At 40.8% G+C, this 13,830-nt stretch overlaps 1 protein-coding gene across 2 annotated transcripts in view; it reads right to left on the bottom strand.

Annotated features, from left to right (window-relative positions):
• Nucleotides 1–13,830, bottom strand: part of RYR3 (ryanodine receptor 3) — a 264,337-nt gene that overhangs the window by 34,827 nt on the left and 215,680 nt on the right. For both annotated transcript variants that reach the window (XM_060273292.1, XM_035110794.2), the window contains exons 74-78: nucleotides 8,302–8,398; nucleotides 5,513–5,619; nucleotides 4,718–4,769; nucleotides 1,360–1,416; nucleotides 503–602 (exon numbers count right to left, since the gene is read on the bottom strand). In XM_060273292.1, the coding sequence (XP_060129275.1) occupies nucleotides 503–602; nucleotides 1,360–1,416; nucleotides 4,718–4,769; nucleotides 5,513–5,619; nucleotides 8,302–8,398 (413 nt within the window). The remainder of the gene's footprint in view (nucleotides 1–502; nucleotides 603–1,359; nucleotides 1,417–4,717; nucleotides 4,770–5,512; nucleotides 5,620–8,301; nucleotides 8,399–13,830) is intronic.

Raw genomic sequence — 13,830 nt, 5'->3', positions numbered from 1 at the left:
AGGGGGATGTATCAAGGTGCAGGAGTCCAATTTGTTATTTAGAAGAATCCTCAGGAGGGAGCCATTCCAAAGAGCCCAATGAGGACTGAGCATGTCTAGCTGCCACAGAAAGCTGACCGACTGTTGGAGAGCAGGGAAGGAAAATCAATGGGTGGGGAATGGAACAGAGCATCCTGAAATAGAGTAAAGTAAAAGCCAGCCAGATAGAATCATAGAGTTGGAAGAGACCACAAGGGCCATCCAGTCCAACCCCCTGCCAAGCAGGAAACACCATCAAAGCATTCCTGACATATGCCTGTCAAGCCTCTGCTTAAAGACCTCCAAAGATAGAAACAGGAGCACTCTACAGTACAACATATTCTTGCAGGTCCCACATGGATGGTGTGGTTTTTTAACGTTAGTATGTTTAATGTGCAACTATCATCTCCTCTGTGGCCTTCAGATAGAATGGACTATATTTCCAAAGAAACAAATGAATATATAACATTTTACGGAATGCTACCTTTACTGGCACTAATCATCTGTAATATCATCTCTGCTGCTCCTCTTTCATGAAGTCGAGATTGCTGATAAAGAGTTTTTTGCTTTTCCATTTCTTTTTCCTGAGAGAGAAGATACAGACAGAGGTATTTGTGTTTCCTTGACATAGGCAGCCCTGTTTAGGGAAGTTTTTAATGTTTAATAGATTATTGTATTTTAATATCCTTCTGGAAGCCACCCAGAGTGGCTGGGGAAACCCAGCCAAATGGGCGGGGTATAAATAATAAATTATTATATATTATTATTATTATATAATGGTATCTGCCATTAGTAGCCAAAAGGTGAGTAAGAGTCAAAAATATTAAATGGACTGTTTTACAGATTCACCCGCAACCCCATTAAACCAGAATCAATAGGACTAAATCAGCTGTGAATTGGATCATCAGACAAATAGTAACCCCAGTGCAGCAACATCTGCTATTTATTTTTATAATAGTTTTCCATGACACTTTTGTATAATGAGACTTTGCTTGCAACTGGAGTAATAATGTGCATGAAATAAAAGCTATGGAAGGAACAATTTGAATTTAAAAAGAAAGATAAGAAGCTTTTCCAGGTGTATGGAACAAAAGGTAGGGGAAAAATGAAGTGTAGGAGAGAAGGTAAGAGAAAAAATAATAATAAATGGGGCAGGATCAATCTCAAACATTTTTTTGCAGTAAGTGAAAATATTATCATGATCATAATGACATTCATAAATATGTATGCAGTTCTCAGGAAGAGTTTAAGTAAACTTTCTAACTTCTGGTAAGTTTGAATAACACATTACTCTAGCTCATTATGCAAAAAAGGTTTATACTTTAAGAAAGGTTAACTCACCTCAAATGTCTTCTCTTTTTCTTCTTCATCATCATCACTTTCTCCACTCTGACAGCTCTTTTCTCATTAGAAGGAAATAGGTTCAGATTGAATTAAACTGTGCTATTTTACATTTATTTGGTTAGAGTGTTTTGAATGAGCAGGTAAAGTTAAAGAGCGGTTTAATATATCCAAGCAGAGTCTTAAACTTTTCTCCAAAAATTGTTTATGACTTTCACATACAGAGGGCTCAGACAATGAATACGGTTATAGGCATGCATTAAGAATAAACAAATTGTTGAATTTCTTACAAGGCAGGCACCTATGGGAACTATTTCCTCCTACCCAGCACCCACAAGAGGAATGAAACATTGTGCTCCTTCTAAATCTTCAAACCTTGTCAGAAATTATATAGATTTTCCCCAAGTCACCCGCCCACATCCTAGCCAAGGATTGTAAAGTACCCAAACAAGAAAAGTGTATGGCGGACAGAGATGCTTTCCGTGCTGTGGACAGCGAAAAAGAGAGTGGAAGTATCAGAAAGGGCTATAGCTTTTACACCTGCTCTTCCCCATCCCTTTCCCATTTTCTCACATGTTGCACTTGCAGTTATACACAATGATTTATCCCCAATATTTCCAGACAAACAAAACAAATATTCCAGAGGTGCTGGCCCTGAAAGGCTTCTACACCACCCTGTGCCACATGAGGCTAAGATCCCTAGCAGCTCAGAGCAAGTGTCTCAACAGCATACAAAAGCCAGCTATCTTCCAACCAACCCTCATTCAAGGTTCTGTTTCAGTTGGTTTCTCTCTCAATGTTCTCTGATCCCCATGGCAACAGCCATTCACAGAATTCATTCTACCTGGGAATGCTATCAAGCCTGATATTTCCTGATAGTATTTCCTCTGAATGGTCATTCTCTATTTTTAGAAACTTTCCAAACCTGAGGTTATTTTCAAGCCCTAAATCAGTATTCTTTCATCTGATTAACAGTTTTAAAGTTGGTCTGCCAATAAATATTAGTCCCATCAAACACAACAAAGTCCCTCTTCCCTCCTCCTCACAAGCTTCAAGCATTCATCCATTGGGCAAGCAAAGAAACAAGGTCTGGGTGAATATAACACAATAGCCTGCTGGATCAGGCCACTGGCCCATCTAGTTTGGCCTCCTGTTCTCCCAGTGACCAACCAGGAATGCGGAAAGCACAAAGGCAGGACCTGAAAGCAACAGCACTCTATCATCTGCAAGGCTAATTTCTGTCAGTGGAGATGGAACATGGCCATCATAACCAGTAGCCTTTAACAGCTTTATCCTTGATGAATTTGTCTAATCCTTTAAAGACAGTTGGTCCAAGTTGGTGACCAACACTGCCTCCCAGAAGAGTGAGTTTGATATATGTGCTGCGTAAAGAAGTACTTTCTTTTATCTGTCCCGAATATCCCAAAATGAGCTTCATTCCCCCCCCCCACGAGTCCCCATGTTAGAAGACATGGATTAAAACGTTTCTCTTCACACTTTCTCCATGTCCTGAATCCTTTTATTAACTTCTATTGTGTAAGTCCCAAAGGCTGCAATCTTTCTCCACAAGGGAGTCGCTCCAATCCCTTGATCATTTTGGTTGCCCTTTTCTGAACCTTTTCCAATTCTACAATATCTTTCTGGGGTGAAGCAATGAGAACTGTATACAGTTCTCCAAATGTGGGCATTGCAAATGAGGCATACCCCGGTACTAAGTTACTCTTGGGACCCAGTATCATCACCTACAACAATTCTGCGAGAAGTCTGTCCCTTTGGGGATTTCTAGCTTGCTGGACTCAATGCTGTATTTGACATACAAAGCAACACAACCTCCAGTATTGTCCTTTCCTGTCCTTCCTATAGAGCTCATATCCAGAGAACCCACTGGTTCTCTCAGTTCCACCAGGTTTCTGTTATGCCCACTATATCAATGCCAACCTCTATGACTGAGCACTCCAGTTTGCCCATCTTGGCTTGGAGGCTTGTAGCATAAGCACTTGTAAACAGTCTCTCTCTTCAAGTGTCTTTGGCACTTGCATTTTGACCTGTGGTGCTTTGGCCTTTCTGACTGCTACCCTATGCCCCTGCACTCCTAATGCCTAATTCTACATCTCCCCTGTTTAAATATTCTTTAATTTTATCAGCTACATCCCAGAAGATTTGTTCCAAATCAGATCCTCCTCGGCCACTGCTGACTTTCCTCTCTCAATCAATTTAAAAGCTGCTTTGGCATCTTTCAATTTTAAACACCAATAGTCTGTTTCCATCCCAGTTTAAGTAGAGTCCTTCCTTCCTTCCTTCCTTCCTTGCTTCCTTCCTTCCTTCCTTCCGTCCGTCCTTCCTTCCTCTTTTCTTTTTCTTCTTTTTACAAATTTGGCTTGTCCAGAAGGTTCCCCAATGCCTGAAAAATTCCAAACCCCTCCTCCCAAGACCATCATCTCAACTACGCTTTGCGACTAAAATGCTGCACCTCTCCAGCTGACCCCATATGTTGGACTGGTAAGATTTCAGAGCTACCTTGGAGGTCCTGGCTTTCAGCATCCTACTCAGAAACTAAATTTTGCTTCCAGGACCTCATAACTACATTTCCCTATGTAACTGGTGCCAACCACCCACCACAGCCACTGACTTCTCCCCAAGCACTATCCACGGTATTAGGCTACCTAGGCAATGGGCAACAACAACCACCTTTTCAACTATTGATGGTCTTAATAATCAAATCACTCACTACCAGGATCCATCCAGCCCTCAGAGAAGTATCCTTGGCATAAGAGGATAGCTGTTTGTCCTCCAAGAAATGAGTCCCTTCTAATGGAATGTTTCCCTCTGCTTCCAAGATGGAATATGTACATGTTTCATGGGGGTGTGAGGGGAAAATGGGGCTCTATTAAGCCTTATGGAGATCCCTCCACATATGAGTACTGTGCTGATGATGGACAAGAGCAGGGCTTTTTTCAGTGGGAACTCAGTTTTGGCACCTCTCAGGTGGGTGCCATTGACATTCTAAGAGAACAAGGGAGGTGTTCATGGTGAGTTTTTAAGCACCTGTTTTTTAGGACAGGATCAGTTCTTAACTATCAACAGAACAAATGTAACTTCACTTGTTGAAAACAACAAGAATGCTAAAACAGAAAATGTAATTCAATTGCATAGTTAGGAATTAAACATAAACTTAAATGTACCCCTTAAACAGCTGATATAGAATTAGAAGCAGCCGCTTCAAGGGCATAGTTTCACATTAGGTATAAATTTTGTGTAATACTAAAACCAGGCAGCCGGTTGAACTAGAGTATTTGTCTTAGGGTACATAATGACCCTTGTCATCACTGCAGAATTAACAATGAAATTAGATGCTCACCATTGCCATCATTGCTGAATATGCAGTGTACAAAGGGTCAATTTCCAATTTGCTGTAAGAAAGTGGAAGTATTATTAAAACAGCTTCTGAAATGGACTTATAACATCTGTGAGCTGCAGTTCCAATAATCATCAAAGCAGAGGCTTTCATTTTCTTGCAATCCCATGATACAATCTTACAACCCTCTAAGGTTAGGAACTTTGTCAAATTCTTTGTTAAAACATATATTTACCATGTGCATTCACAACTGAATAATACATCTGTGTACTTCACAAGAGTGGAATTTATTTATCCGCTATTGTACTCTAAAGGTGCTTGCAAGCAGCCAGAGATTCCAACCATGAATTTTCTATGGTGCTGATGATTATCTGTGATCGTATCAGGTATGAAATTGACTTCCCACAAGAGGATTTTGAGAAGGTTGTAATCTCACTGTTAAGCAGGCACACTTCTTAAAAGTTTTAACATCGACTGACTTTCTACTCTTTAATCTTGTTTAAGATTAACACCATTTAAAAGTGGCACAGCAAAACCCATACCTAACAATAATACCTTCTCACACACTACTCAAAAAAGGACCATCATTTCCTCTCTAGTTAATAGAAATCTCCACTGTCACCTCCAGCACTATAGCAATGGGCTAATTATGTGAGACATGAAAACAAATGAAGCAGTTCCCTGATGGATCCTGTTTTTGTTTTTAAACAAATCAAACTGCTTCTGGAAGTGGGGGACGACTTAGGGTGCAGAAAAGATGGCGGGTCTATAATATAGCTTTGAATAAAGTGCAGTTACCTTCGTTCGGTCAGAGCATTCCGGCTGAAATGAAGAATGATCTGATGAAGAGGATCAGGATGTTTTTCAGTTTCTTCCTCCTCCTCCTCACCTTTTTGCGGGGGAGTCTGTGCAATAATTATATTGGGTGCATGCGTAATAAAAGAAACGAAATGAAATGCAATAAACCAACCACCTTGAGTCACAAGACCTTCTCTAACATAACACCAGCACATTTATAAATGTTTTTGAAGAAAGTATATAAAGAAATGTAACTAGTTATAGAAAAACATTGATTTTGATGAGATGCCCATTATTATTCAGGGGTCTGATTTGGTCTGCCTGGCTTGCCCTGATACCCCTGGAACCCAACAGGTACTACTGATGCCACATCAGTTCTATGGCTCACGATTCCATGATTTCTGAAGTCTATACAGCATGGATTGGGCCTTCTTCGTCAACCCTACAGAGATGGATGGTGGTGGGAGCACTTTGTTCTGTGCAGAATGCAGCTGTCTCTGAGCCCTTAGATGCTGTCGCTTTTCATGAGAATTACACTTTCTTCAAAGCATACCTAGGTCAGACAAATGAAGTGCGAAGCCCATTTCACTCTCTGCTTGGCATGATGCATGGTTTTATGTACAACCATCCAACAACCTTACAAGAAACACCATAATATAATCTCTCACATAGAAATCATATAGCTTCTAAAATACCTCTGACAACTCAATTGTAAAAGCATCAAAGCCAATCTTTAAAAGACAATCCTATGTACAATATTTTCCACCACACTAAATAATCTATGGGTGGGTTCTTAGCACTATTAAGTTATCACTCTTCCACAATAAACTTCAAACAGAATTGCAACTGACTTTCCAGGCTATTGCAGCTATTGCACTTTCCCTGTTTGTTCATCCTGCTATGTTCTGTCAACTCCCGTGGTCATGGCATATCTGTTGTGCATGTGGAAGAGAAGATTTAAAAGGCTGTTTGTGTAAATAGGAGTTGGGTGTATAATTCTAAGAAATACTTTGAAAATTAATAACATTTATTTATTCAGCATTAGGTACTCACCTAATTTGAGCTCGATTATTCATTGCTATTAATGCAATTTCCAAAAAATGTTTGTTTCGGACTGGAATTATAGACTGGAAATATGAATTCTACAAAAATTGCTAAAACTGCAGAGGCTAGATATACGTATTTCTTTTTTAAAATCAATGATGTAGTGTTATAGCACTGCACCATATTTTTGCTGCCATTTTAGTATTTTTTTTAAAAAAAGTCATAAAAGGATTTTAGTACTAATTTAAGTAGTGATTTAAAAATTGAGGGGGTTATTGAGGGCGGTTCTCTCGCTACGAGAAGCCAAGTTACAGGGAACCAGGCAGAGGGCCTTCTCGGTAGTGGCACCCACCCTGTGGAATGCCCTCCCACTAGAGGTCAAAGAGAACAACAATTACAGACCTTTAGAAGGCATCTCAAGGCAGCCCTGTTTAGGGAAGCTTTTAATGTTTGATGGATTTCTGTATTTTAATGTTTTGTTGGAAGCCGCCCAGAGTGGCTGGGGGAACACGGCCAGATGGGCGGGGTATAAATAAATTATTATTATTATTATTATTATTATTATTATTATTATTATTATTATTATTATCATAAAATGTTACCCACTACAAAGAGTTAGATGAGATATGATAGTTTCACCTGCCTGATAACTTTACTATCCATGTCAAAATCACATCCCTTTAAAAGATGGGAAAGCAGCATCTACACTCGCAAGTATTGCATTGCTTTTCTATTCCTCTAAAAAGCACCCAGACTTTCTGCAGTGAGAAAAGCAAAAGGCAGAAGGAGCACTAGGAAAATTACAAGCAGATGATGATGTAAAATGAGGAGCCCTGTAAAATGTGAATGAATGCAAAATGGTGGTCCCTCACTCAAAGCTTAGTGTGGATGCAGCTTATGTCAGGGACAGTTGAAATATACTTGTATTTTATGGTCAGTAAGCTTTTCCCACAGTGATAGGTTAATACCACTTCATGCCAAATGTTGAAATGGTTACAAGGTAATAAAGGTAATTAACTAATAAAACTATTAGTTGGTTTCTTCACTACATTCCTGTAATGGAAACCTCTATTAATTATAGCTGGGGGAATGAATCATTTCACATGTACACAGAAATAAAACAATAATTAAATCACTTCTTAGGTTGTCAGTTAAAAAGAAGACATCTAAAACTGTCTGAAGCTTAGAAATACATGCACATACTTATCTTAATTAGAATTAAGTTCTAATAAAAGGTGAAGTAGAAGCATAAATAATTCCAATTTTAATATATGGAAGGAAACTTTTGTTGCTTAATACTGTCATACAAGTTTATTGTTAGAATTCCACTCTACTAGAGTATCAGGACAAAGCCAAATTAACTTGTATAACAGCTTAGAATGTTAAAATAAAAAGGAGGGTTATGCAATAACCAAAATCCAAACCACAAAGAAGCATTAATTGTGTTAAGCCTTCAAAGAAAATGTTAATTAAAACATAGGAATTGCCAAGCTGAACAAAGCAGAACAATGATAAGTTTTAGTTCAAACCATTTTTTTTTCAAATAAAAAAAGGAATATACCAGTGTTATACTGCACAGCTTGGCTATTTCTTTCTGATACCTTATATATTTAAGAACATTAACTCTGGCATAGGAAAAGAGTGATACACATTTTAATATAGATAGATACAGATATAAATATATAGTTAAATAATATGGATCAATGTGGGCATTTGAAACCGGGACCAGCCATATCTGTACTTACAGCCAAATCCTGAACTAGTTTCTCCTCAAAGGAATATTCCTCTGTTTCTATCCAAAATTTCTGATAACCATGGAGGAACAGGTTAATAGAGCGGTGCCTGGGAGGGGGGGTGAAAGTGAGATCAAGAGGGATAAACGGAATATAGTATAAAAGCTTATGCGGTTAATGATTAGTAAGCATATGGATTTTGTACAATTGTGTTCTTCTGATTGGTCAGCAATTTTTAAAAAAAAAAAACACCAGATCATTGTTTTTGTCTGTTACTATGGTATTTATTTTTGTGTTTTTATATTGTAAACTGCCCTGTGGTCGATCCTTGGATGGTGATATAATAATAATAATAAAATAAATGAGCAATTTCCCCAATGTTTGACGGAAATTAAGTTACACAGAATGTAACTTACAATAAACAGATATACAGAGTATGGGGGGGGGGGAGCCTTCATGCCACCACATTCCATTGCATATTGTATTGCACATACAATAGAATCTAAATAACCTCAGAGCACTTAAGGTGTGTGGTGTGGTTTGTTCTGCAATTCGTTGGGTTTAAAGTCTCTTTTTCCACTTTGTTGCCTTAAGTTGTGAAAGGACTGGTTGTAGAAATATGAAGAAGATATCCTGGTTGGGTCTTTTATCATCTCTCTTGTGAGTGAACAACACCTTGTGTTTTCATCTGTATTCAACCAGAATGTCCTTCAGAGCATCTTCTTCGGCTGAGCAGAAGAGGTGTGAAGAACAGGCAGAAGTTCAGCCAAGAAGAAGAGGTAAACAGAACGGCTTTTTAAAAAGAAATAAAGAGAAAAGAGGAGAGCAGAGTAAGGAGAGGCGGCAGGATGTGCTTCAGGGATGACCGCTCCCCACTTCAAATGGAGGGGCGCTTTTTGCGTGGTCGCGGGCAGCCCCCTGGCCCTACACAATCCCCAGCAAGTCAGACTGGCTTCACTGAGAGCCAGTGTGGTGTAGTGGTTAAGAGCGGTTGACTCGTAATCTGGGAAGCCGGGTTCGCGTCTCCGCTCCTCCACATGCAGCTGCTGGGTGACCTTGGGCTAGTCACACTTCTTTGAAGTCTCTCAGCCCCACTCACCTCACAGGGTGTCTGTTGTGGGGGAGGAGGGGAAAGGAGATTGTTAGCCGCTTTGAGACTCCTTCAGGTAGTGATAAAGCGGGATATCAAATCCAAACTCTTCTTCTTCTTCGCCTTCCCAAGCTGGGTATCTGGAAGTTCCTGCCTAACCTCAGACAGTTAACCAATCCCAGCTGGGGAGGTGTTGCCAGGTAGGATTAGGACTGTCCTGCACACACAATAGAGGGCGGAACTTACCTGGGAGCTCTCAGTTGGCTCCCTGGAATCCTTTAGTCTATCTTCCCTAAAGGGGGGGGCATGAAGCGGTGACCCATGCCCCCACTGTGGTGGCGACCCCAGGGTTCCCCATTAAAGGGGTTGTGTTGAGGGGAGTCACTGGCCATTCACCATTAGGTTGTAGGTGCTCTTCCCTGGGTTGCGGCGAAATGGGGGGGGGGCTCTCTGCTTAAACATACATTTTCCAGAGCCAGCCTAATCCCCACACAGTTTGGATAACCCTGATGTTCCTCAGATCCCTGGCCAGGGACTGGGAGGGATAAATGCCCAATGCCTAAGCCAAGGTCTCCCTACACCTGAAAGTTTAATAAAGTTGTGGCCAATTTTAATCCCATAACACGTTGTCATGAGTCATTATACCTCCCAGGGGTCACCAGGGGTTGGGGGGGGGTCTCCACCTGGCCACGCAATAAAGGCAAAGTGAACTGGAATAAAACACAGCTATGGGTTGAGGGAGAAAAGTCACAGACTAAGCTATCTATGCTATTTAAGGTCTAAGGCAGGTAAAGGGACCCCTGACCATTAGGTCCAGTCACGGACGACTCTGGGGTTGCGGCACTCATTTTGCTTTATTGGCCGAGGGAGCCGGCGTACAGCTTCTGGGTCATGTGGCCAGCATGACAAAGCCGCTTCTGGCGAACCAGAGCAACGCACGGAAACACCGTTTACCTTCCCGCCAGAGCGGTACCTATTTATTTACTTGCACTTTGAAGTGATTTCGAACTGCTAGGTTGGCAGGAGCAGGGACTGAGCAACGGGAGCTCACCCCGTCGCAGGGATTCGAACCGCTTACCTTCTGATTTGCAAGCCCTAGGCTCTGTGGTTTAGACCACTGCGCCACCCGTAAAAGGGGGGGGGGGACTGAGATCGGTGGGAGCTAATGGGAACTGGCTGCCAAAGCCAGGGACAGAACTGCATTATGGGAGCCCAACATCCCAATCAGTTGCTGCTTGCCTTCAGCCAAGGGGGGTAGAGACCTCAACCCATCCTACTGACCTGGAACTGGGAATGGGGGAATGTGTTGCAGCTTGTCCTTCCTGGACTTTGGTGAGGCATCACTGGTGATCCATGGGTCTATAAGGATCAAAGGGTGCCACCAAAGAGATGAAGTATTGTGCAGCCTGGTCCCTCTTCCACCTGCAGTGAGGGTGGGGAAACTAGGGCCTTTGAAGTGCCAACCTCAATCCTCATAGAGAGCCTCTCAGCCCTTCTAGGAAGTGTCAGAGGCAGGGTGGGGAAATAACCCAAAATAAAGGAAGAGAGAAAGAAAAGCATGTAAGAAGAAGCCCGCTTGTGAATTGGGCTCATATGTGCTCCAGATCTGCATGGCTGGTTGCCTCACCAGGCAGAGCCTCATGAAGCAGAGCCAGTCTGAGAAACTGGTGTTCCTCCAAAAGGAAGTGAAGATTGATTAGCTCAGCATGTGTGCTTCAATAGGGGATAGTTACAGGTAGGTAGCCGTGTTGGTCTGAGTCGAAGAAGTGTGCATGCACACGAAAGCTCATACCAAAATAAAAACTTAGTTGGTCTTTAAGGTGCTACTGAAGGATTTTTTTTATTTTGCTTCAATAGGGGATGTCATCCCAAAGGTACTACTGACTATGTTCTAGGAACCTCTGGAGAACAATACCTTTTAAAGAAACACTCACAGCAAATACAACTTAAGCACTGTCATTTTTAGGAAACACATAACACATCTTTTATTGTGTTCTGTTTCTGTTTCTTCTGTTTCAGCGCACAATAAATTGTTATTTAATTCATTTCTTGTGCTTCACTGCCAGAATTTCTATTTTTTTCAACTTGGACTGACCAATCAGAATCCCTTATTAAATTGTACAAACTCATTGTATGACATCATATCATGGCTGGGAAAGGAGTAAGTGTGTGCGTAAGCAAGAGGCTCTCTATTACATTACCGTTAATGTGAGTATGAGCCTGTCATATTGAGATTTTTCATGTACTTTTTCCAGCCATACACGTTGGAAGGTGCTCAGGTAGAAATTGCTAATTTTGTGTCTGAAGAAAAGCATATAGGTTTCAACTAACAATAAAAACACAATTTAATTATAGTAAAACAATTAAAAGCAAAGGTTATCTAAATATGTAAAATATGTTAATAATTTTACATCTCATTTTATGTTAATAGTTTTGCATCTCATCTCATTCTGTCCAAGTTCTATATGGTCATGATTATAGTAAAAAAATAATGACGACAATCCTAAGTATTAGGATTCTTCTTAAATACGAAGGTTCAATTCTTCAAATGTCACACTCAAATATAGATATTCATATTCATAACATAGCAAGTCCATACAGTTTGCAGTCCACCAAACCAAAAATGTATGCACAAGCGGGGATATTGTCACGAAGGGTAGTCACAAATAATTCCATATATTATCGGTGGCAGTGGAAATCCCGTGAATGCACGGGTCTCTTGCTCCCTATCTCTGATGTTACTCAAATTGTGTCCCTCATTTTTAAAATATTGTGTCGATGTCAACAGAAATTAGAGAGTGAGACTGAAATCACACACTTAGTTATGCCTACTTAATCCATAAAAGCAATGTCTTAGATTCAAAGAAATGTTAAGGAAATTAATGTTAAGGATTTATCTGCCATTCTGCAGCCACCTACAGCCTCCAAAATCCATTCTGGAGGAGCAGATATGCCTCCTGAGCGATATGAGATGAGGTGTGTGCAGCTGTTAAAGAAAGGACACATGTTCATTCTTTTTAAAAAAATTTACTATCACAAGGAACTAAACAGCAGTAAAGGTAAAGGTAAAGGGACCCCTGACCATTAGGTCCAGTCATGACCGACTCTGGGGTTGCGGCGCTCATCTCGCTTTACTGGCCAAGGGAGCCAGCATACAGCTTCCAGGTCATGTGGCCAGCATGACAAAGCCGCTTCTGGCGAACCAGAGCAGCGCAGAGAAACACCATTTACCTTCCCGCCGGAGCAGTACCTATTTATCTACTTGCACTTTGACGTGCTTTCGAACTGCTAGGTTGGCAGGTGCTGGGACCAAGCAACGGGAGCTCACCCCGTCACGGGGATTTGAACCACCGACCTTCTGATCAGCAAGCCCTAGGCTCTGTGGTTTAACCCACAGCGCCACCTGCGTCCCTATAAACAGCAGTACACACCCTAAATTATGAAAACAATCAAGACCAGTCAAACAATCATAGGTCCAAACACAAAAAAGAGAGATGCAGGTATATCTGGATGGACTGCAAAATTTTGACCAGAGGATTACATTAACATCATTAAAGCTTCAGCAATCCTGAAATATACCGCTAAACCATTTTCAGACTGCTCCCTCACCCCACCAATAAATAATCAAATATTGAGTTCTCAGTTTCCCAAGGCAACCTGGAAGCTAAAATAAGAAAAATGCAAGAAATGTATAATTAACATATTACTGATTGTGGTTCAAAGAGAATGGACTGTGTAACACTTGCATAACTATCAGGTCTATATTCTTAAGCCCCAACCAGGGGTGCAGGAAGATAGGGGCGGTGGGGGCGGGACTTGATCTCCTTCCGCAGGGCCTGTAAGACAGAGCTATTCCGCCTGGCCTTCAATTTGAATTAGCCTGATCCTCTATTCCCTTTTCCCTTTCCACTTCTATGAAGAAACCCTTTCTGGGACCCCACATTTAAATTCTTCCCTGGTCTCCTTACTGGCCCTAGTAGGACCAACTTGGCCAGTTAGCCCTGGTGATCATTCAATGTCTATTGACTTGGGTTCCCCTCCCCCCCGCCAAAAAATGACCCCTGGATTTTTGAATTTTATTGCTATTGATGCTACATTTTATGTTGTATTCTATGATGTTTTGTGCTATTTTTAAGTCACATTTTAATCAATGTTTTATATTTGCTGTTAGCCACCCTGAGCCCTGTTTATAAACGGGGAAGGGCAGGGTATAAATAAAAATTATTATTATTATTATCATTATCATTATTATTATTATTATTATTATTATTATTAAACAGTGTTAGGGATCTAAAAGGATCTGTCCAAACTGTCTAGCCTTGCTTATATGTTGGAATCATAATTTCTGGACCCAGAGCTGAGCCTGTATTAAATAGACTTCAATACATAACAGCCTATACCATTATTAGACTAAATAAAGATACCTTCCTTGCTCTCAAGCAAAAGCTGCT

Source organism: Zootoca vivipara, chromosome 1 (genome assembly GCF_963506605.1).
Source record: "Zootoca vivipara chromosome 1, rZooViv1.1, whole genome shotgun sequence".
NCBI classification, from domain to species: domain Eukaryota; kingdom Metazoa; phylum Chordata; class Lepidosauria; order Squamata; family Lacertidae; genus Zootoca; species Zootoca vivipara.
The sequence above is the reverse complement of the archived record's forward strand: the minus strand, read 5'-3'. Positions and strand labels throughout refer to the sequence as shown.